We start from the raw sequence: 23,966 nt of genomic DNA, 5'->3' as shown, positions 1-23,966 counted from the left end.
TCGTTTTTTTATTTATATTTTTGTCCAAAAGTAATTTTATTTGTATATGTCAAATATATAAAATATTCAAATCCAACCTTGCCGCCGGAAATGTGTTTAACTAAGTATTTATTAACAAACGTGCGATAACGCGAACAACTTAGACCACGAGATAAGATTACTTTATTTAGTGAACCCAATTTCTACTTATTTACTTAGACACCCATGTCTAGTAATATTTCCTTCAAATCAAAACCACTTCATCAACTTACACAGTTATTTTTCCTTAGCCGTCGCATCGCGAGTCGCGAGTCACATCAGGTCAATAAAAGAGCATTAATTGACAGGAAGTTGTAGTAATAGTGGGACTAATGCCCACAATTGATTGGTGGTCGACCAATGGACCGGGAGCCCCCGCCAGTGCAGTGTAGTTACCGCGCCGGACCGCCATGGAGGGCCCACAGGCGCTGGCCGACCGCGCCGGACCTTATAAAGCCTATGAGACGTACAAGGTAAGGTGCATGTGTTACAGATCCTTAGATTTAGGTTTCATTTGTGTAATTTCGAATGTTGTTCCTAATATTAACCCTAAAATAAGAAAGGTATGTGTTTACTTGCTTATGTAAAATCTGTAAGTGACATTGAGGTAATAACTTGCTTAGTCAGACGAATGGATGACAACACAATAATATAGGTGTACGAAAGGAGACCCCTAGTCGTCTTTCTTTTGAAACATAAACGTCCGGCACAACCTGGGCAGTCATTGAATGACGCTATTCTGACTGGCTAATCTTTTCACCGCCAAAATAATAAACCAATATTATAGCATCAGAAAAACACATAGGATATTTATCCCGTAATCCCCACGGGGGCGCTCTCAGGAAAATATACACCTCCAACGCGTAGGTATATCTCAGAATTTCCACGGTTAATACACTCTACCACACTCCCTTCAAGGGAAGGAGTCAGGAAGGAGTACATCCGTACACCCAACAAACAAAAACCCTGTAATAATAATACGACTTTTTTATTAAACAAATATCCATGGGTACGCTTTTATAAATACCAAAAGATGATCGAAAAGCAAAGCAATGCCAACGATTGTATTCGTGAATACTTATTTTTTTTTTTTTTTTTTTTTTTTTATTAAGAAAATTTACAGCGTATACAAAAGTCTTATAAACTATTACATCGTTATTTAGTAAGGCCAATTACAAATTTTCCTTCATAAACAGCATAGTAACAAAGGTGCACACTGTGCAATTTAACAATTTTATTTTATTTCAAATTTAAAATCTTAAATTTAAATATGAGCATAACTGAAAAGCTATACCTACATAATTCAACTTATTGTTTCGAAATACATATAAAAAGCACACATGAGAAGAATAAAGAGATCATAAGTTATAAATATTATAATGTAAAGATGTAATATAATATAATACATAGTTAGGTATAAGATAATTATTATATATAAATAATCACAATTTATTACTACACTACACATATTTATTTTTATTATACTATTATTCATAATTGTGATATGTATATGCATATATACCTACATACACACATACGCACATACTTACATATATATACAATTAATACTACATAATTTACCTACTTATTTATAAGCAGTACTTACTAGTTCAATTGGCATAATTTATCTTACTGCTTTTCGATCAACTGATTAAGAATCCTGGATTTGAATGAGAATTTTGTATGAAGGAATATGTCGATATTGCTAAATGTTTTATTATAAGTTCGTGTAAGACGTGTGATGGGTTCATTGGTAGCGTAGTTGGTATGGTGGAATGGCACCTGCAGCAGCGGCGTGTGTCGCGTGCGGCGGCGCGGCGTGCAGTACGCCACGCCGCCCACCAGCTCCGCGCAGTCCACGCGCCCGTGGACGAGGTCGTGCAGGAAGCACATGTCAAGCAACGTACGTCGTTCCTCTAAGGTATTTACGTTATTGATACGGCAACCATCCTTGTAGGAATTAGCGGAGTTACGTAGACGAAAGTTAAGGTGATTTATGAAGACTTTCTGTACCTTTTCAAGCCGTTCTTTGTAGATGGTATAATGTGGAGACCATATGGTGCTAGCATATTCCAAAGTACTGCGTACATATGCGTAATAAACCGATTTGATAGCTCCTATGTTAGTAAATGGTTTGCAAGACCGCAGTACAAACCCGAGATTCCTATATGCTTTGTTAGCAATGTGGTCTATATGCTCAGAGAGAAGAAATTTTGAGTCCAAAATGATACCGAGATCCCGGACGGAGTTGACTCTCTCGATAGTAGTACTTATAATTCGAACATAACATGGCGAACTACTACCTCCTGCTGTATAAATTACGAGTATTATGTGTCTATCTATAGTATTTCCGGACGGACTAGCAAAGTCCTTAGTGAAATAGATCCAGCAATAAATGCATTATGGGCGTAAAAGTTAACATTTACAATTTTGCCAGAATTTCCTGAAAAGCTCAAATATGATTGACCTGAAAAATCAGGAAATAAAATGGAATCCGTGATATGGTTTGTCTATCGGACGGATAAATGTTTAGACGGTATCCAATCCGGTGACCAATCCGAGTCTCATTAATTTAATAAGTTACAATCTCTGTCTCTTCCTCGGACCAAATATCAAATAGAAGATCCAATTCTTATAAGGATATTTATTAGCTCACACAATCTCTACATATAATATCGAATAACCAGCGAAAATATTACTCATTGAGTTTTGAAGCCAACATTAAAATAAGATGTTGTGTCTACATGAAGTGGACTACTATTATTTAGGCTGAAGTGTATAACCGCATGTTATAGCGATGAATGTAAACTGGTGAAAAGAGTTAATAAGTAAGTATAGTCTTTATATGTATAATAAAACAAAAACTGCACAGTCGGCTTTATGCTACAATGATAAATAAAGGAAAAATATTTTTTATAACATGTAATGATAATGTTAATGATAATGTTTGTGTGAAAATTGCTTTTATGTTGATTTTAGATTTATTTTATTGATTAGATGTAATTTTTATTGTATTATTGTGTATGTGATTTGCCATTGTCAAAATTAATTATAATTATAATAAAATTGAGCTTGCTATCGAATTAGGCTACTCTGTAATGATAGTATAAGTTTTATAAAATAAATAAATAAATAAATAATATCTTAGGTCAATTATAAACAATCAAAAAACCCTACTGCACGCTAAAAAGATGAAAACAAGCCCCAATGTTAATGGAAAGTATCGCAGGCGGGGACCAGCAGAGGGTTCACCATTAGGGTTTCTGATTTCTCGACCTGTTTGCGTTCTCGAGCTTCGAGAATTCTCGAGCCCAAATTCTCGAGTCTTCTCGAGTCTCGAGCCTTTCTTAGAAAACCTTTGCAAAAAGCCTTAATTTAAAAAAAAAAAAACTTAAAATCTCCTTTTTTACTTTGCCAAAGTAATCAAAAAGAAAATATTCTACTAATACTCATAATATTAGCTGTCTAGCTAGCTACTAATTACTAGTACAAGGTGGGCCATAAGTAATCACCCTATTGGAAGTTGTAGAAAAAAACCTTAAAATCTCCTTTTTTACTTTACTAATACTCACAATATTAGCTATCTAGCTAGCTACTAGGTAATTACTAGTACAAGGTGGGCCAAAAGCCCTATTGGAAGTTGCTCTCATTTGTGCAAATGGCAAATCAGTTTTGATATTGGTAAACTAGACAAATGCAGAATACAAGTTCAGAAGCCGTGGAGTGATTTATACTCCCCAAGAACGCGGAATAGTTGTGTTTATTTAGTTTTCGGGCGCGTTTTTTTTTCGTTTTATCTGTCATTTTTTCCTGCAATATCGCCGATTTAACCGTTGCAAAAACAGATTTTCTGGGGTTTTTTGAAGTCCCGTGTTTATGTCAATAAGCCCGTGTCTCTGGAAGCCCTTAAGGACAACATTCGACACGAGTGCTAGAAACTCTCGCCCGAAGTTTTCGCTGAAGTGATGAGAAATGCCAATGCACGGCGCCCATTTGGCCGATATCATCTTCTCGACTTTACAAATAAAATTGTTAAGGTTCAAATAAGCATAATCAAAAAACAGAATCGAAGTTTTTGATTTAGAAACAAATGAGAGCTAAACAGCATCGGACTTCTTTTGGTCCACCTGAACTAAGAAACAGTACATAACTATTACTACATTAAATTTTAATCATTCATTGGTATTATCAGTACAGCAGTAGCTAAAATGGATATGAAACATAATAAATCATAATACACGCGCGTGTGTTGTTAAGCGGCGCAGGAAAATTCGAACTGAATAAGTATTCTTAATTTTTATCTCAAGGCTCGAGAAATTCTCGAGTCTTCAGATTTTTTTCTCGTCTCGAACCAAGCCGAATTTCTCGAATCTTCTCGAGCTCGAGAATTCTCGAGCAGAAACCCTATTCACCATTTAGCTGAATGTGACTTAGATAGGTGTACCTTGTGTGGCGGTCAAGTTGGTCCCTGCCTGCAATACTTTCCATTAACATTGGGGCTTGTTTTCGTCTTTTTAGCGTGCAGTCGGGTTTTTTGATTGTTTATAGGTAATTATATTTTTTTATTTGTAACTTTTTAGTTTTTTTGTTTTATGAAATTGTATATTAGTAGTCGAGTTTTAGTTTATTAACATTTTTTATTTCAATAATTTGGTGTTGTGATTTAAAAACCTACAATATGCATATTTTTGTAATGTGCTAATCAAGCCCTTTCATTTGATACCCCACACGGCATAGTTGGAAAAATATTATTTTGTAGATACTCACTTTATGTCCTCTAGAGGACGCTTTATACATTTTAATATAACGTCACTTAGCCTATACCTAACCATCGCGCAATCAATACGCTTCTAACGATACCTCATACATCAAAATCTATCAAGCCGTTTAGGCTTCAGGAGGCAACAAAGAAACAGACATACATACATACAAACATACAATCGAATAACATTACCCTCCTCCTTCGGTAGTCGGGTAAAAATATGCTGATGCATCCGATAATATTCAGTCTGCTTCAGACCCACAGCTCCCTGAGCCCTAAACTCATGCATTTAAATAGGCATGATGCATGATAATAATTTGTACCTGTGTATTAAGTAGTTCTTAATTAAAAGAATAACCACCGATGGGGAAACGTGTTCTGGAGTGGAGACAACGACTAGGCAAACGTAGTATAGGACGCTCTCCGGCTAGATAGGGTGACGACACTGACGACTAGCGAAAGGATTGAATACGGAAATCGCATCCAGCGGCTTGTTTTTGGGAGAGGCCTCTACGTACTGCGGTGGACTGCAATATCATGGCTGATGAAGAATAACCAACAACATTGGTAGAAGTAGGAGGTCTGTTAATATTGAGAGCGTATTGTAATTTGACTTTAGTCGTGATACTTACTCGTATAAATATATTGATACCAAGAATAACGACCCATAAATAATTTATAAACATTAAGATATACTTATACATATACACACTATATTTATAGTAGTTAATAATATGAAGAGAATATCTGAAATGATTTATCTCTATGATATTTGTTTAGTTTGAAGCTGTTAGCTGTCTGATGTAGTTAGGCTCTGCGCCAAATAGGCTCACGAGGTCAACGTATTTTAGCGAATTAATCTTCTTAGTTATCCTATTATGTGGTGGCCTATAAACAATCTTATTATTATTAAAATAAGAGTGTTGGAAACCATTCCTACTTAAAGGTTTGTGCCGCGCCGTTTTAGAATATAAAAGAGCATGTTTTAAGTTTAGAACTCAGTTGAGAGTAGATGTAAAGCGAGTGTATATGAGTGATCAAGTCGAAGGTATATTTGTATATGTATTAAGTATTTTCAATCGAATCAAAATGGCCATTAAAATTTAACGCAGTCAACACAAATGTTTAACGCAGTCAAAAAGATGACAAACCCGTTATGGATTCGTTCAATTCCGTCCTAAACACCTGTTAAACAATGTTTATGTTTTATACTAGGTAATACAGATAATATTTAGGAGCCAAACCCAGCACATCATCAGTGAACAGTGGTCTACAGTTTACACAGGTAGCATGGGCAAACAGTCTGCGCTACTGCCACGTTATGGTCGGTGCTTACAAAACGCTTTTAAAATGCCAACCTAACCTATAAATTTAATCTTCAAAAAACATTGTTCATTGAGAGAGCGGGACAAAACAGTTCAATAGAAAACGTCCTATAACTTTTCTATGAATAAGGCGATACTTAAGAGTTTGCTAAGTATACTATATATGTATAAATATGGTATAAATATCTAAGTACTTACTTACAGCTACAGGTAGAGGTTCAGACCACTGCAAGTAGTGGAGACACCCGAAGTAGCAACCCACTTGAAGCACTTTTCACAAGATCTTACATCAATTTTCAACACCCACATTCACAGTGTCCTTATCCGAAGAATACTTCATATGATTCACAAAATAAATATAAGTATGGTAATGGTTTTTGTAATCAAAAGGTAGCTGATGTATCCCGAAACCTACTCGTAATTCCATAATAATTTACACGACCGACCGTTCCGATGCATTCGCAAAAAGCGCGCAAACTACGGTAGTTTTTTTTCCCTACTACGTTTATTAAAATATGGCTACCCCCGCATTTAAAATAAATGAAGTAAGTGCGAATTCCAAATTTGAATCACACTGCGTTTTATTAGGGTTCCGTAGCCAAAATGGCAAAAACGGAACCCTTATAGTTTCGTCATGTCCGTCTGTCCGTCTGTCCGTCTGTCCGTCTGTCACAGCCGATTTACTCGGAAACTATAAGTACTACAGTGATGAAATTTGATGGGAATATGTGTTGTATGAACCGCTACAAAAATATGACACTAAATAGTAAAAAAAAGAATTGGGGGTGGGGCCCCCCATACATGTAACTGAGGGATGAAATTTTTTTTTTCGATGTACATACCCGTGTGGGGTATCAATGGAAAGGTCTTTTAAAATGATATAAAGTTTTCTAAAAAACATTTTTCTTAAAGTGAACGGTTTTTGAGATATCAGCTCTCAAAGTCGTAAAAAGTATGTCCCCCCCCCTCTATTTTTATAACTACGGGGTATAAAATTCTAAAAAAAATAGAGGTGATGCATGCTAATTAACTCTTTCAACGATTTTTGGTTTGATCAAAGTATCTCTTATAGTTTTTGAGATAGGTTGATTTAAGCTACGGAACCCTTTGTGCGCGAGCCCGACTCGCACTTGGCCGGTTTTTTTATGTGTGTGATGACAGTCTTAGGGACCTCAGAATAATAACTCAAAATAATAAATTTCATAATATAAAATTTCAAAATATTAAATTTCATCATAAATAAATTTATTGGAATTAGCTTATGGGACGCTCTTTTGAGGTGAAGGAATAAGTATTCTCTACTATGCTTCAGCAACTTAGACAAGGAGTCCAGCAGAGTACAGTAATGGGCTGATAATGAAATCCATAAAACGCTCATATTCTTAAAAACTTTTATTTTCCTGTAGTTAAAATCTGGTGAAAAATATTCACAATACTATCGCAATAAAATAAAACCGGCCAAGTGCGAGTCGGGCTCGCGCACAAAGGGTTCCGTAGCAGCAAATATAATATTACAGTTAAATCAACCTATCTCAAAAACTATAAGAGATACTTTGATCAAACCAAAAATCGTTGAAAGAGTTAATTAGCATGCATCACCTCTATTTTTTTTAGAATTTTATACCCCGTAGTTATAAAAATAGAGGGGGGGGGGACATACTTTTTACGACTTTGAGAGCTGATATCTAAAAACCGTTCACTTTAAGAAAAATGTTTTTTAGAAAACTTTATATCATTTTAAAAGACCTTTCCATTGATACCCCACACGGGTATGTACATCGAAAAAAAAAATTTCATCCCTCAGTTACATGTATGGGGGGCCCCACCCCCAATTCTTTTTTTTACTATTTAGTGTCATATTTTTGTAGCGGTTCATACAACACATATTCCCATCAAATTTCATCACTGTAGTACTTATAGTTTCCGAGTAAATCGGCTGTGACAGACGGACAGACGGACAGACGGACAGACGGACAGACGGACATGACGAAACTATAAGGGTTCCGTTTTTGCCATTTTGGCTACGGAACCCTAAAAACACAAACAAGCAGAGTGGTTGCATTGCATAGCCGCGCGGCCGGTATTGGCCGGTCGGGATTCCACCCGGTCACTCGTACAATTATCACGCCCGGCACAGCGTCCCGGCGGCCGGGGCACGGTGACCGGGCAACCGGGTACCTGCCGCTGCCGGCCACTCGCCACGCGGTCAAACAGCTGTTCGGGCAAACACAGGACATTGTTAAAAGTCTACTTAGTTCTACTGAGGTAGCTACAAGTTCATTCTTCTAAGTTATTTGATTGCTTATAACATAAACACTCGCTATTGTACTTCTTCGCGGGGTAGGTAGATCCAGATGTGTGCAAGCACACACTGTTCGTGATACCCCTGCTGGGCTGGGATGGCGAACTAATTTTCTTAACAAACTAAGCAGAATTTAGGACTTAACTAATTTCAAATGCTAAATAAACCTTTAAGTATTTCTATATCTTAAGGCTCGTCCAAATTCTAGTACTAATTTGTAAAAAAAAATATAATGTTTGAATTGATTTATTATATAATCGATCATTTTGGGATTGAATGTGGCATGATTCCCTCCCTCCCAAATAGCTGTTTAACTTTTTAAATAGTGTCAAAGCATTTATTAATCTGCACCCGGTGGTTTTAAAAAAGAGGAAATCATTAGACCTCACAATTAATTAAAATGAGTAAAAAAGCTAAATTATAAAATAATTAAATTGAAGTGATAAAAACTGTAAAAATCATTGCTAAAGTGTCAATTGAGTATTGAACTCGAATCGCCTGCAACCCAACTGCAACGAACCAAAACAAAGGTTTCATAGTTTCAAGTTTTAACCCTTTCGTGGTCACGGTATACAGGATTTTATTGTAGTTATACAATCTATACAACATATACAATTTTCTTTTTTGAACAATCATAATTCTTGATAATTATCATCTTTCAAACATTACTGGTACTTATTTTTTCATGAAACATCAATTTAGATGTAAATAATAATAATTATAGACATGGAAATCTAACGAAAAATTATTTTGTTTAAATATAGATTTTACAGCATGTAATTATCTACCATAAAATTAACTATATCACATTGAGTGTACTTACTTACAGTTTTAAATTAGAAGCATTCATAAACTGTATTAAACGCCCTTATATATTTAGGTATGATGCAGACAGATTGAGTCTATTCATTTCCGTGCAGGCAGACTACTCTGGCACCAGACAAAGGCACCAACAGCTCGGAAATATGGATGTAGAGTCAGTTGTATAGACTGATATTCGTACCGGAATTTGTTGGAGCCTAAACAAGCATTGGGGCAATGGCAACAGCAGTGCCAGCGGCGTGGCGCGGCCGCGCGAGGAACTAGCCGCCCCCCGCGCCCCCGCCCCTCCCCGCCCCGCCGCCGACCGCCACGCAGTCTTCCCGCGCGCCACGCGTGTCCCTAGCGTGCCTCCTCCACGCTCCACGTTATGTTCCCGAACGAACTTAACTAAATAACTACAATACCCAAGTGTTCCTAAACAAACAAATAAACACCTGTGTCAATTTTGGTGCTCAGTTCAAAGTGACTTACTCGCTACAGCTCTTATCATCGACCGACTAGAGTGCTGTATTAATTAATTTTAAACTGTATGATTTTTTATTTCCTTGACAATTTGTGGACCAGCCAATAAACGGTTCTTGAATACCCGGCATCGTGCGGTGAACTATGTACCATCGAATTGATTAAATGGTAGGTGTAATTGATAAATTGCTAAATACCTATATGTATAAGTTTTGTAAGTTTAAGTTTATCACGCATTGTTTATATATTTAAGATAAAAACTAAACACATAATATTATTACGTGTGATATTATCATAACTACGATCGTTTGTTAAATAATTAAAATCGACCTCTTTAATTTGTTATGAAATCATTTTTATCAACACTGTAACTAATCATAAATTATCGAGGACTTGATTAGGTTGACGTTTGTACAAACATTTAAGTGATAACGAGGCCTGTCTGCTTACAGTTGTGCCTGCCTACCTTCCTACTTTTAATTAAGTTTACCTTGAAGTATTTAATAGCCCGGTGAATGGAATTATGTCTCAATTTCTAAATAAATGCATTTTAGTTTAGAATTATATTTCTTACATTTTTAAAAGAGAAAACAAAGGATTGTGATAAACTGGAATATAGATAAATCATCCTAATGTTTGTTCTGCATATAAAATATTAGACATACAAGTACCTATTTTAATTATGTAGGCATAATATAACTTACACAAAATAAAGTGTAGGTGTTAGTTAGTGTTTAATATCAGCCTCCTGAGACATACGGCCAAGGATTGGACCAACGTTGCAAACGAAACTGTTTTTTGTATAGAGTTTCACATTTTTTACATCAAATTTCAAACTCCAAACGAAAAACTTAGCGTTTCGTTATTAAAGAAAGAAATTCTTTCTCTATTTCTTCTCCTCAGTGACCGAGCCTTTGTTAAAGGCACAATGTTGAAAATCAACAAATAATTGTAAAATTTTACGGTGAATAAATGTTGAATCTACGAATCCACTCTGGGGCAGTTGGTTTCGGGTACGGACGCAGGTTTCAGGACAAACAAACGTATAATAAATTAAGTATTATATTTATTTTAATGAAAATATGTATACCTACATAATAACAATAATAACATAACCATCAACTTCAAGATAGTAAAAAAATATTAAAATACCATCGACAACCTACATATTTTCTGTATTTCAGTAAGTGGAATTTAATAACTTGATAATAAGCTTTTCTAACACTTAACTAGGACAAAACAAGTAACGGTTTGTCGGAATGGAAAGTCTATGTATACACTAGGTCAAATAACAATAAGAAAATGTTGTGTACCCACTTAATTATTATCTGTTTAGCACCCAATAGAAAAGACTTTCGTAAAATCCGACATGAAAAATTTGTAAAAAACACAAAAAGGGTAAAGAAAACCCTACTTATTACTTTTGATATTATTAGATTTACCAAGTCATTTAATGATACATTTTATTTATTATCTGAAATAATGTTTTCGTTTCCTTTTATATTCTACAAGTACCTATTCATAGTAAGTATATCTTATACGATAGACGGAGCATTCCAATTGTAATAACATCAATTGATTTAACTCTATTTTAGTGGGAGGAAGAGAAAGAGGTCAGTGACCGACAATTATGTGTTCCAAGCCACTCGACTACAATAGAAACCATCTTGCATAGATAAATAAGAAACAACGTAGCTTAATAAGGAAAAAGGTGTATCAAATTATAGTCCATCACATTAAGGCACAAAATGTTATGTTTAATCATGATAAATTTCTTATTTTCCGAAGAATTTAGGCAAACAGATACTTTATGAGCTAACTTATTAAAACTTTCTACTTTCCACGCTCCAAAAACGCCTTTGATGTAGATACCCATCTTATTGGGATTGATGCCAGTATTGCCAGTTTCAGTAAATATTACCGAAGATTTATTGACTCTGTACTTACTAAGATGGACATCACATTTTATATGGTTGATCTAATGCTATAATACTAAGATACTACTATACTACCAACCATTAAAAAAAAATTTGATTAATTCAAAACCAACCGACGCAAAATCCCGAACAGCAATTATTATTGTCCTTTCACTCCTAAGGTTCTGATAATACTTATATTTATAAAGAACCACTTGGCCGAGCTGCCGATGCCATGCCGGTGTTCAAACCGGTCCCCGAGGAATGAGAGCGACTTGTGGCTCAAGGTACTACACAATGTTGGTCAATCAGATTTTGGAACCATTATAATATTTTTGTTTTGAGTTTCTGTTGGGTCCCTGTTTTATTTTAAGGGACAAAGAGTTTGCTTTTATTTCGTCAAAATATCATTGATCCCTTTTTTGAAAATACACTTAAGGCATGACTCACTTTTAAGTTATTAATTTATTAGAGCTAACTCCACTAGCAGGTTGGTAACAAAGCATGACTTCTAATAAATACTAGCACAGTTCAAATGCTGAGATAGAGAATGCCATTTGAGCGTGCAACTCTCCACAACGTTCTGATATCGCAATCTTAAGAAATACTCGATCGAAAATTGGCACAAGCAGTTTGCATTCTGCAGTGCTGTATGTTATAGTTATTTAATTAATTATTTGTTTAACATTGGTTTTATTATTAGATTTTTTTCGGGTCAGTCGTCTAAACAATAGCTTGAATACATAATGAATCTTACCCACGTGGTCATGGATAGTACCTAACTAACCTCAACAAGGTAGCTAATTTTATTGAGTTAAGTACTAATGTATGTATTACAAAATACTTACATAGGCACTTCGAACAATGAACAATCAACATCAATTTATATTTTCGAAAATGCATTATTCCAATCTTAGCTTCGAGGTGGTGGAATGAGAACCCCCACGTTTAGGAAGAAACAAAATCATATAATAATACGGACTTGCGCACTAAAGCGTACCTTCGAAATGCTTGTTTGATGTATTTTCATTTATAAATACTGGCAGTAAAAATATACACCACAATATAATATGTATACATTTATAAAATAATATGTATAAAAACATTTATAAAAAAATGTATAAGTTATACAATTTAGACACCCCGATGAAGGGTTAAGTTACTCAAAGAAATTTCGTTGTCTATCGCTAATCGCTAGTATTATTATGTTGATTGTTCATTGCTGTTGCCGAATGGCAAAAACTAAACCCTAGGCCTTACCATCGTACCACAAAAACTAAGATAGTGTTCAACAGATGTTTAGCGCTGTAAATGTATCAATAACAAAAAATAATTTACAGTTTGAATTTTTATCACTGCTGTTAAAAAGTAGTTTATTTTTTATTTGGTATAGGTACTTACTTAACATTGTAAATTTTGCTTATGTAGGTATTTATAACTCTCTATTATACTTACGTGTTATTTTATACTATTGTATTTCCTTCCTTTCTTCAATACTACGCCGCAAAGGCTGCTGAATATGGCTCCTAAATATGACTTTCCTTGGACTTAAAGTCTTTAAACCACCTTCGAACCGTCCGTTGCATTAACGACATTATGCCGGGTGGAGATTCTCGAATGATGCCCTAATAATGTGTGTTGCTTGTGTGGAGCTGCACAAACGATGGTGCGTCTCACATGATGCCGCGAGCCCTTGCACCTGAACGCGGGAGGAGCCAAGACCGCTTCCGACGGTCTCCGAGTATCGGTTGTGGGTGATTCTTCAGGGACCGTATTTTCGACGGCGTTGAGGATATCTCTGTATCCAATTAAGCTAATGACATGTAATTTTTTTTCAATACAGTCTTGCTCTATCTCTATTTGTAACCAATCTCATTTTTTCAGTAAATGCTGTTTCAGTACAAAAAAAAAATATTTGAAGTGTGTTATTCTGATTCATATAGAGCGTCCGTTTGCCAGCTTGAGGAACAACATTTTCAGTAAGGTCAACCGGGGCCAAGTCGCCTACGGGGCTAATGCCTCGAATCCATTTATCTTCCGAACCACATACTTTAGATCTACTGGAGTCATCTGCTATCTATCTTTGTAACTGAAACTTTTACCTCTGACCAATAGATGTCGTATCCGGGTAAATTTTCTTAACAAATCTGCCATTTTAATTTTTTCACTTCTTTCGGCCTCCTCAGGTTTTCCGACACGTTTTTTTTAATCGTTCCAAATGTGTGTTTGCTTAAAAGAATCTATGTTTCCTAACTGTAAATATTGTTATTGTTTTGGTGCTTTACATATTGTTTTGATTATTTTATTGAAATAACGTAAGATTCGGACACAATATGTAATTAAAAAATTGTAGGTTTAGCTTTTATTTTGGGGTAAATGCCTCTGGGCTGATGGGATTATTGCCTCTATTGCGGCGCAATAGCCCCATTTTCAGAGGTTCTAAACATTTTATGTTATGATAAATATATTTAATACACTCACGAGCAATGAAAAAGTTCCAGTGACATTAGCACCAAATTTCTCCTAAACGAAAAATACTAGGTTAATGACGCCTTCTGCAATATTGAAGAACATTTAACGGCGTATCAGAATTAACATTCTTAGATTGGTAATCCAACTAAAACGTAAATAATTTTAATATATAATAAACTAAATATTTAAAAAAATTGGCGTCATTTGGTGTCGACATTATAATGTTGTTAACACGGTATATAGAAAATAATCATATAATTAATAAAAAATAGTCATATTAACAGAATGATCTCACTTGTTTTTAAAACTAATAGTTTTGTAATGATTAAAATTCCGTCAGACTCTAAAAATGGTATACTTACTCATTTAAAGTTGTGGTTTTATTGCAAATTCAAAAAAATATGCCCTTGTATGCTTTTATACTGTATTTTAATTTGTCACGTAAGTATTTATACTTTTTTAAGTCCAATAAAGTTTTCATAAATAAAATGTTGAGCACCCCTGGAATCTTGGATGGGGTAAATGCCACTACAAGAAATTAGGCTTCGTAGGCGCCATAGCCCCAAAAATTTTTGATCAACTGGTTCTCCTTAACTAAGCGCAGTATTTAGTTTACAAACTAATAATTAGCTACGTTAATAGTAATTCTATAAATTATATCTACTTAAACTCGTAAAAATCTCTTCCAAGCACACAAAACTAGTGAAAGAGGCATTAGCCCCACTAGGGGTTATTGCGCCTAAAAATGCCATTTTTTGTAGAAACGTCGTTTACACGTAGAAGATATTTAAAATTCTACAAAATTGCATCAAAATATGAAACTAGATAAAATTTCCCAATATGTATCACAAGTTATAGCTTAATAGGGCGTATAGTCTGTTTGTTATGATCAAATGAATATGAAAGTAAAAGTATTGTGGCGCAATGGCCCCGGTTGACCTTATCACATTTCCTTTTTAATTTATTAACATAAATTAAAATTTTATCAAAGGGCAATGAGTTTTTCTTTCACAAAAAAAAAATTTAGTACTTATAAATACGTAAGATTTTTTATAAATAAATAATTAAGGAGTGTCCGGCACGTAGTACTGATTCATATGTGGTAACATGTTGATGACTATAGTTGGTCATGTAGTGGCAATGGGAGTCTGGCTATCCGTTCGCTAGAAGCCAGCTGTCCAATGGACCAGCCAGTAGATGGAGGTGCTCCTAGTATGCCTACATCCAGGTGAAAAGAAGGTAAATATCTGATTCATATGGTCTTGGTTCAGGTACCCTTCTGATTAATATTCCTCCCATAAAAAATCTATTTTCTGAGTATGATTCTTCAATATGAGTTTCATGTAATGCTCTTGGGTTATAGATTTATGAAAAAAATAAACAACACTATAGTGTGAATGTATTATGAACTACATAAGGTTTTATGCAAAATCCTGATCCATATGTATATGATTCATACGGTAAAAAACCTCATCCTATACAGAATGTTCCAAAAGTTTACAACATGCCTTGAAGGGCTGATAGTACAGCTTAGGAGTGACCAGAATATCACTATATCACCTTAGTAAAATGTCGATAGTTTTTAAGATATTGACACTTTGATAAATTTTCTAAAAATTCTCGCCCCAGAACAGCTTTTTGCATGCCACTGGTACAAAATTCAATATTTTAAGTTTTAATTTTATTTTGCGGAACCTTCTATAGTTCTTCTATCGATGACAGTAAAAAAAAATTACGAGCAATGCTGTATATTTAAAACAAAGATGGTTTTCCATGGTGTTCTTTCTTCTGATTCTGATTCATATGGCCACAAAAAATTGTAACGTCAATAACTTAAAAACTACTTGATAAAAAAGAGTGCCTTTTCCAATTATATGTTATTTGCTGTATCTATTTTCATATAAACATATGTTATAGAGCTAAAAATGAAATAAAAAAATGACCATATAAATCAGACGAAGAATGGAATTTCGATGAATCACCCTTGTCCAATTTGATTTGTCTTCGATACGCTAGAACGCATTGATGAATGAATGAATACAATATTTATATAGTTAGCTGAGCGTATAGGGACTTAAGTAGTTCATAATATATGAATATAATATTATACTTAAATGCGAAAGTTGCACTGCCTGTTTCTCTTTCACATCTAAATTACTCAGGAGTTATTGATGAAATTTTGTTAAGAAGTACACTAAGCTTAGCTTCCGGTAACCATAGCCGACATGTAAATTAGTTAGTATTTCTAGTGAGAGCTTTTAACTGGCCAGCATGAAATATATGAAGAAAATCCTTACCTTAAATAAATCAACCTCCCAATCTCCAAGGTATAAAATAAGGTAACAAGTTAAGCATTATAGAAAATGAAGTAAAAAGTTGATAATAAACATAACTAGCCTTAACCATCATGTTGAGATAACGAGCCGTGGCCGCCACAGCCTATCATTACTAGCCACTATAACCTATGCACCTATTTGCTAAAACGGTTCCACTATGTTTTACAAGACATATTATTTAACATTTTACGTTTTATTATTAAGTAAATATGCTTTACTGATTGAAAACCAATCTAGATAACCTAGCAAATTTAGATTAAGTACTGAGACTTTAAGGATACATAAAAGCTCAACTCCTGAAATGATGGATGGTAGGTAAAAAATATTGTGACATTGTGTTGCTCTGGCTGAAAGACCAATATTTATAAAGTAGAAGATATCATTTCAAATATCAGATTCTGAACTTAGTGTAGGTTAGCTCGTGTTTCATACATTATGAAGTTTTCAAAGTATGTATATTGATTATTTTGTGCCAGTTTCACACCTGAGAACGTCGGGTTAAGTGCAATTTCAGTATGGAATGCAGCGTTGTGATTGGCGAGTTATGTTCAAATTGTTCAATCAAGCGTAGATTAACTCGAGTGAGAAACTGGGCCTGTGCCCCTCAGATGAGTCGGCATCCACAGGACCACATTCCCCGCCCTGCACTAGCTCATTCGACATCATCTCAATACACTAAATACCATTATGTATTCAAGTGAAATATTGTACTTATGTTCAAGAGATACGTCTATGTCGTGTAGTGAGATGATGTCGAATAGGGGAAAATTGCTCTCTTGGCCCATCTGTAACTAATTATATTTTTATTTGCAATGTAATGTTTAAGTAATTGGTTTAGATTTGAGTTTCCTAATATATATTTTATCCCATATCTAATATTGATGTTTCTTTGTTGCAGCGTCCAGAAAGTTTTGAACCCCTCTTGTCAGCCGCACGTGACTCCAAGATCAGCGTGTACGCGATGAATGATCAGGTAACACCAAGCACTGATAATAAGTATCAAAAGGTATTAGAACCAGATGATACGTCACTTGAGGATGCTCCTTCCCACATTGAAAGCTCAGACCCTGGGCAGTCAGCCAGTGACGCTAATCTCACTCGCCCACCACGATGGCAAACCCTAATGTAGGTATTTAGCTCTTGTTTTTGTTACCGATACGAAAAGACGAAGATCTTAATTATAATCTACTTACAAACATTTTGAATAGATGGAAAATTATATTTATGTGCTTGCGATTCCACATAAACAGACACACACATAACATGTCAGTTGGTGAAGGCCGGGCTTAATCTGGCTGTTTTATCCGCACACAAATCCTCAGCTCTTTTTAACAAAATAAACAAAATTTCAGGACTGCTTAGGCACTTTATTTAATTTAAATATTAAGTAGGTAGGAAGGCGGGTCTGGGATGTTAATATGTAAGTATATAATATATGTATCTATCTATGTATCTATGTAGATAAGTATATCAGTGGTCCAATACCCATATTACAGGTACAGGCTCTGCCTAGTACCTATAGAGTCGGATGGCCGCCTATGAGATGCCTCCATTCCATATGTTATTATCATAAAAAAGTGTGGATTCTGAAGTATTGATTTGAATTACGAAGCTAGAAGTGATATTAATAAATTATGAAATAAAAAAAGTAAGGATGGAAAAGCTTTTCGCTGTTCTATCAAGAGTGGCGATACCAAGTAACAAGTATTTCTCTAAAGAGAAGGTCGTAACTAATATAGGCCTGCACCGACACCCAAGCGTTTTTTAGCTGTGCACCCTTACTACCTTGATACCTATATGGATACCTTAAATACACCCTTACTGATACCGATATCTATGGATATAATGATATGCCTCAATTAAATCACTTGAGTACTTACACTATAGTGATATACTTACAAAGAAAACGAACCGCACCTAATATCAATCTTCTTTACATTATGTACCTATATACCTTGTACTGTAGATGTACAATAGAAGTCGGGCTGGCTACTCAACAATAGCACAATTACTGCGAAAGCTTTTTAATGCCATTTACATTGTACCTATATTACTCACTCGTAGATGTTTTATATTCTATTCCCACATCGTTAATATATTGTATGTACTCCCTATGCTTACTTTCCTTCGTTTTAAAGTCTTATGTTTTGGTTTTAATTAGGTACTAGCTGTTGCCCGCGAGCTTCGCTTCGCCTTAAAAAGTTTTCCCGTGGGAATTCCGGGATAAAAAGTAGCCTATGTTCTTTCTCAGGGTCTAGACCATATGTATACCAAATTTCATCCAAATCCGTTTAGTAGTTTTGGCGTGAAAGAGTAACAGACAGACAGACAGACAGACAGACAGACAGACACAGTTACTTTCGCATTTATAATATTAGTTAGGAAGTTAGGATTAGTTAGGATAACACAGAACACTATGTATACCTCCATAATTAGTGAAGATAAACCTAAGGTGGAAACATAAATGCGTTACGGACCGTAACTTACGGACGCTAGCCCGAAAGGTAGTCCATCAATACCTACATTCCAATGCAAGTTACAAAGCTGAATGGACTGGGTTCCCCTCATCTCGCATAATCTTTATTGACGAAAACTCATTTCGCATAACTGGTATGGTCTAAACTTTTTTGGCCGAACCATCACTTTGCCAAGACTTATGTGGCATAAGGCTCGTTTCGTCTAAAAATCTTTAGGCACAATCTTTAAACACCTAAGTTTCGTTTACTCAAATTTATGTTCGTCTATACCTATGTATAATCTTGTTTCTCCTAATGTTATCTTAATAAATAATATATTAAGTATATAGTAAATGTACAAATTGTGGTATTTTTCTCATACATCCCGAAAATCACGATATTGAATTATTAATAAATCGAAAGTTAACGAGCAATATAATTATTACAAACCCCATGAGATTGAAAACTAAAGATAGGTGCGACGACGAGCAAAGCGAGGAGGAGCGTGTTAGGTGCACATGTTCATCAAAACCAAAGCGGAGCGCAGCGAAGCGGAGCGGAGCGTTTTCCATACAGCGGAAACAATACAAGGCACCAGTTTGCGCTATAGATAGACGCTGCGTCAAAGTTAAAGCCAAACAAATATTATTACTTTGTATAAACCTATTATTAGGCTATTCAAGATTTGGCCATACCATTATTAGGCTAAACAAGATAATGCGAAATAACTTTTTACTAATCGAGATTTATGCCATACGATTTTCGGCGAAACGAGACTTTGACCAAACGTTACTATGCAATACGAGATTAGGCAAATAAATCTTAGGCCAAAAAAGGTAGAACCGAATGGACTACTAAGTATTTTTTTAAATGGTTCTACCTTTTTGGCATAAGATTTATTTGACTAATCTCGTATTGCATAGTAACGTTTGGTCAAAGTCTCGTTTCGCCGAAAATCGTATGACATAAATCTCGTTTAGTAAAAAGTTATTTCGCATAATTTTGTTTAGCCTAATAATGGTATGGCCAAATCTTGAATAGTCTAATAATGCTATGACATAGGTTATATAAATTAATAATATTCGGGCTTTAATTTTGATGGGGCCTCTTCGCGCAACTGGTGCCTTGTATTGTTTCCTTGTATGTAGGAAACGCTCCGCTTTGCTTTTGACGAAAATATGTGCACCTAACACGCTCCTCCCCGCTTTGCTCGTTGTCGCACCTATCTTTAGGTTTCGATCCCATGGGGTTTAATGGCGTTTGTAATAATTATAATGGTCAAAAATTATAATTCAATATCATTATTTTCGGGATGCAGGAGAAAAATACCACAATTTGTACATTTACAACATACTTAATATATTATTTATTAAGATAATATTAGGAGAAACAAGATTATACCTATATGAAAAATTTGAGCAAAAGAGACTTACGTGCTTCAAGATTGTGCTAAAAGGGTTTTAGGCGAAACGAGCCTTATGCCACGTAAGACTTGGCAAAGTGATGATTCGACCAAAAAAGTTTAGACCTTACAAGTTATGCGAAACGAGTTTTGGGCAATAAAGATTAGGCGAGATGAGGGGAACCCTTTTAAATACTTATCATCATCATCATCATCAGCATATAGCAGTCCACTACTGAACGTAGATCTCCACCAAAGCACACCACTGAATGCGATCCATAGGTTTCCGCATCCAATAATTACCAGCCACCTTTCCCAAGTCCTCACACTCCCCCCATCTAGCCGGAGGGGGTCCTACACTACGTTTGCCTAATCGTTAGGTAAGGCAAAATCAGGAATGGTCAAACTGAACAACAATGCCCTAGAAATACAGCCGACCGAATGGCGTAGTGGTTAGTGACCCTGACTACTGAGCCGATGGTCCCGGGTTCGATTCCCGGCTGGGGCAGATATTTGTTTAAACACAGATATTTGTTCTCGGGTCTTGGATGTGCCCGTAAAATGGCAATAGGCCCGCCCCCTATTACATTGGGACTAACATAACACTCTGGCGAAAAGTGGGTGCAGCAATGCACCTCTGCCTACCCCGCAAGGGAGTACATTAGTACAAGGCGTGAGTGCGTGCGTGCGTAAATACAGCTACCGCTGTTTTTTTTAAACTATATTTTATACTTACTTTAAATTCTCTACAGTCTACAGTATGTATCTAGATAGATATAGAGGAATCAGCATGTGAGATAGGAAAAAAGGCTGTTCAGTCATAAAATAGGTAACAAAGGCATTTGCAAATATATGTTTCTTTGGGAATGTTGTTCAATTTTATTAGTAGATAATGTAGTGTTCAGCGTTGGTGAAGTATAACCACACACAGCAATAGGGTACCTAACTGCTGAGTCTAACATTACATTTACCCTTTATCTAATCTGCAAAATACAATATAAAAGTAAAGTAAAAGTAAAAATGTTTATTTCCTTTAAAAATATACAAGAGATGGTGAATGTACTGAGCCCTGACAAATGTACTATATTTCCATCTGTTTGTTGCAGACATTTCATACGCCCTCATTTGGAGACGAGGAATTCGACATCCCATCCATCCACGGCCAACACGGGACCAACGGGCACGCACAGTACGCGCAGATGCACGCGGCCCCACAGGTCAGAAACTACACACAGCTGATGGTAATTGTATTTACTCTATCTACGTTTATTTATTTTTAAGTATTTAAGTCCTGTTTAAGTATAAACCATATAAATATTGTAGAAATCATGAGTTTCTGAGCTATTATTAGTAGGTAGGTACTAAGTTGGCAGGTAGAGTTTAACGTTAAAATAAGGTTTTAACGCTACTGCTTGACCTTTAGCTAAGTAATACCGTGGTAATACCTATATTTAGGAATCTATAAAACAATGGGATGAAGCAGACTTGGTTTGTAAATATTTTGTTTAGTTTTAGTTAGACCTTTTTTTGGCTGTGCGGGATCGCGGTATTACCATAGAGAAAATATTTTGTTTTCCAAAGTTGGCATTCTGTAAATTCCTAAACTGTCAAATCAATGACAAGTCGACAACAAAACTGTCAATGTCAGCTGTCTGTCTGTTTCTGTTCTGTTTCTTTATATCATTTCGTGTTTTGTATTTTGATTTTAATTGTTTTTTTCAATTTATTTTAATAATTAACTTAAAATATGATACTTTAAGTTCCGAGTTTCAGTTTTTAGTTTACCATAAATGTGATGAAATCATACCTATAACATCTCAGCAGCTCATAATTTAACTTTTAAAGTATGTCCTATTTACTTGTATATTTGAATATTTAAACATCTCGTAAATAGATATTTTATAATTAAGATATTCCTTAACTATATCGAAGCATTATTTCAACAAAGATTTAGAATTTTCCTGTATTATTCAGTATCTACATAACCTGAAATATTTGTACAGGTTGGCATGATGAACCCAGCTCAAGACGGCTTGTCTCCCCCTGGAGGGGCGCCCTCATACCAACAACCTCTCTATTTACAAGAGCCCCACACTCCAGTAACATCACACAGGTAAACAATACAATCCCATGAAGTACAAATAATTCATTCACTTTTTAAATAAAAAATTGCTACCAAGCTGCACCATAATGACGACGACCGAATGGCGTAGTGGTTAGTGACCCTGACTACTGAGCCAAAGGTCCCGGGTTCGATTCCCGACTGGGGCAGATATTTGTTTAAAGACAGATATTTGTACTCGGGTCTTGGGTGTTGATATTTATATTTAGTATCTATTTATATATGTATTTGTGTAGATATATCAGCTGTCCGACACCCATAACACAGGTTCTGCCTAGCTTGGGGTCGGATGGCCGTGTGTGAGATGTCCCTACATATTTATTTATTTATTTATAATGCTTCATAATTTTATTTAAGGTCTAATTCTATCTACATCATTATCATATCTATCATTACATTCTCAATAAAATTATTTTTTAGTGGTGCTGGTGCTCCAGCTGGGAATTACATAATCCAGCAGCAGCCGGGGGGTCAGCAGCGGCTGCTCATGATGCAGCCCTCGCAGGTGATGAGCGGCCCGCCGACGCCCAACACGCCCACGCAGGCCGCGCCGCAGACCGCGCCCACGTACGGGTCCCCGCAGAGAGCCTCCCCGCCCGGCACCACCAGCGATGACTCTGATGATAGTGTTCCCTCACACCATTCACAGGTAGCTTCACTTCTGTTACGATTATACATATTAAAAGCTTTAAAAGATGTCTAAATGCATGTCTAACAATATTGTATAAAATCTAATTCATTTAATACTTTATTTTGATAACCAATTTGATAAAAAAGTAGTAAGCATGTTGTTATACCTATCTGGCTTTGTTATTGCCTAATAAATAAATGATTAAATCACAAACATATTCAATTCAATGAATAACATAGTTCATTGGCAATGATATAGTAGTGTAACACAAATCATTGACAAAATTAGACTCAGAAATATAGACACCTAATATTTTCGTTGTTTGTTGGTAGTTGCCTGGTGATGCGGAAAGCCTTCTGCCTATCCATTATTGCTCAGCGAGCCGGCAGCAACAAACTACGCTTCATCAGGTATAGGATCATTTTCTCATTTCACTCATGACCACTTACAAAAAATATATAATTTTCAACTCCACTAGAAACATTTGTTCATTTCAATTTTCATTGCCAATGAGCTATGTATTCAGTTTTAGTGTGAAAAGATAAAAAATTAATACAAATATTATTTCACAGCAAGTGGGAGTAGGAAACATGACTCTGAAGAGGTCCTCACCAGAACCAATGGACAATGGCATCAACCGTGGACAGATGCAGAAGAAACCCAAAGTGCAGAAGAAGAAGAAGAAAAGGGATCCAAATGAACCACAAAAGTATGTAAAATCCATCAATGATATATTCAAGGGATAAATTGTAATTGTTATAAATAATGTTTTTGTTTCAGGCCTGTGTCTGCATATGCATTGTTCTTCAGGGACACTCAAGCTGCTATCAAAGGACAAAATCCTAATGCAAGTTTTGGAGAAGTCTCGAAAATTGTGGCATCCATGTGGGATGGACTGGACTCTGAACACAAAAGTGTAAGTTACTGAATTTGTTGCTTT

The 23,966-nt window shown here is 35.5% G+C and overlaps 1 protein-coding gene across 8 annotated transcripts in view; it reads left to right on the top strand.

Annotated features, from left to right (window-relative positions):
• The first annotated feature begins 283 nt into the window (after window positions 1–283).
• Window positions 284–23,966, top strand: part of LOC105384885 (TOX high mobility group box family member 3) — a 28,476-nt gene continuing 4,793 nt past the window's right edge. For 2 of the 8 annotated variants that reach the window (XR_005254645.2, XM_038118216.2), the window contains exons 1-8: window positions 287–491; window positions 17,314–17,388; window positions 21,380–21,514; window positions 22,277–22,386; window positions 22,816–23,044; window positions 23,359–23,436; window positions 23,599–23,735; window positions 23,807–23,942. Coding sequence is in view for 7 of the 8 variants with exons in the window: in XM_038118216.2 (XP_037974144.2) it covers window positions 429–491; window positions 17,314–17,388; window positions 21,380–21,514; window positions 22,277–22,386; window positions 22,816–23,044; window positions 23,359–23,436; window positions 23,599–23,735; window positions 23,807–23,942 (963 nt within the window). In the remaining variant the exon portion in view is untranslated. Of the gene's footprint in view, window positions 492–9,529; window positions 9,860–17,313; window positions 17,389–21,379; window positions 21,515–21,938; window positions 22,118–22,276; window positions 22,387–22,815; window positions 23,045–23,358; window positions 23,437–23,598; window positions 23,736–23,806; window positions 23,943–23,966 lie in introns of those variants that run through there. The other 6 variants (XM_038118218.2, XM_038118217.2, XM_038118215.2 and 3 more) reach the window with 6 other exon arrangements.

This window comes from Plutella xylostella, chromosome 10, assembly GCF_932276165.1.
Source record: "Plutella xylostella chromosome 10, ilPluXylo3.1, whole genome shotgun sequence".
Lineage (NCBI taxonomy): Eukaryota > Metazoa > Arthropoda > Insecta > Lepidoptera > Plutellidae > Plutella > Plutella xylostella.
This window is presented reverse-complemented; position numbering and strand designations above follow the sequence as displayed.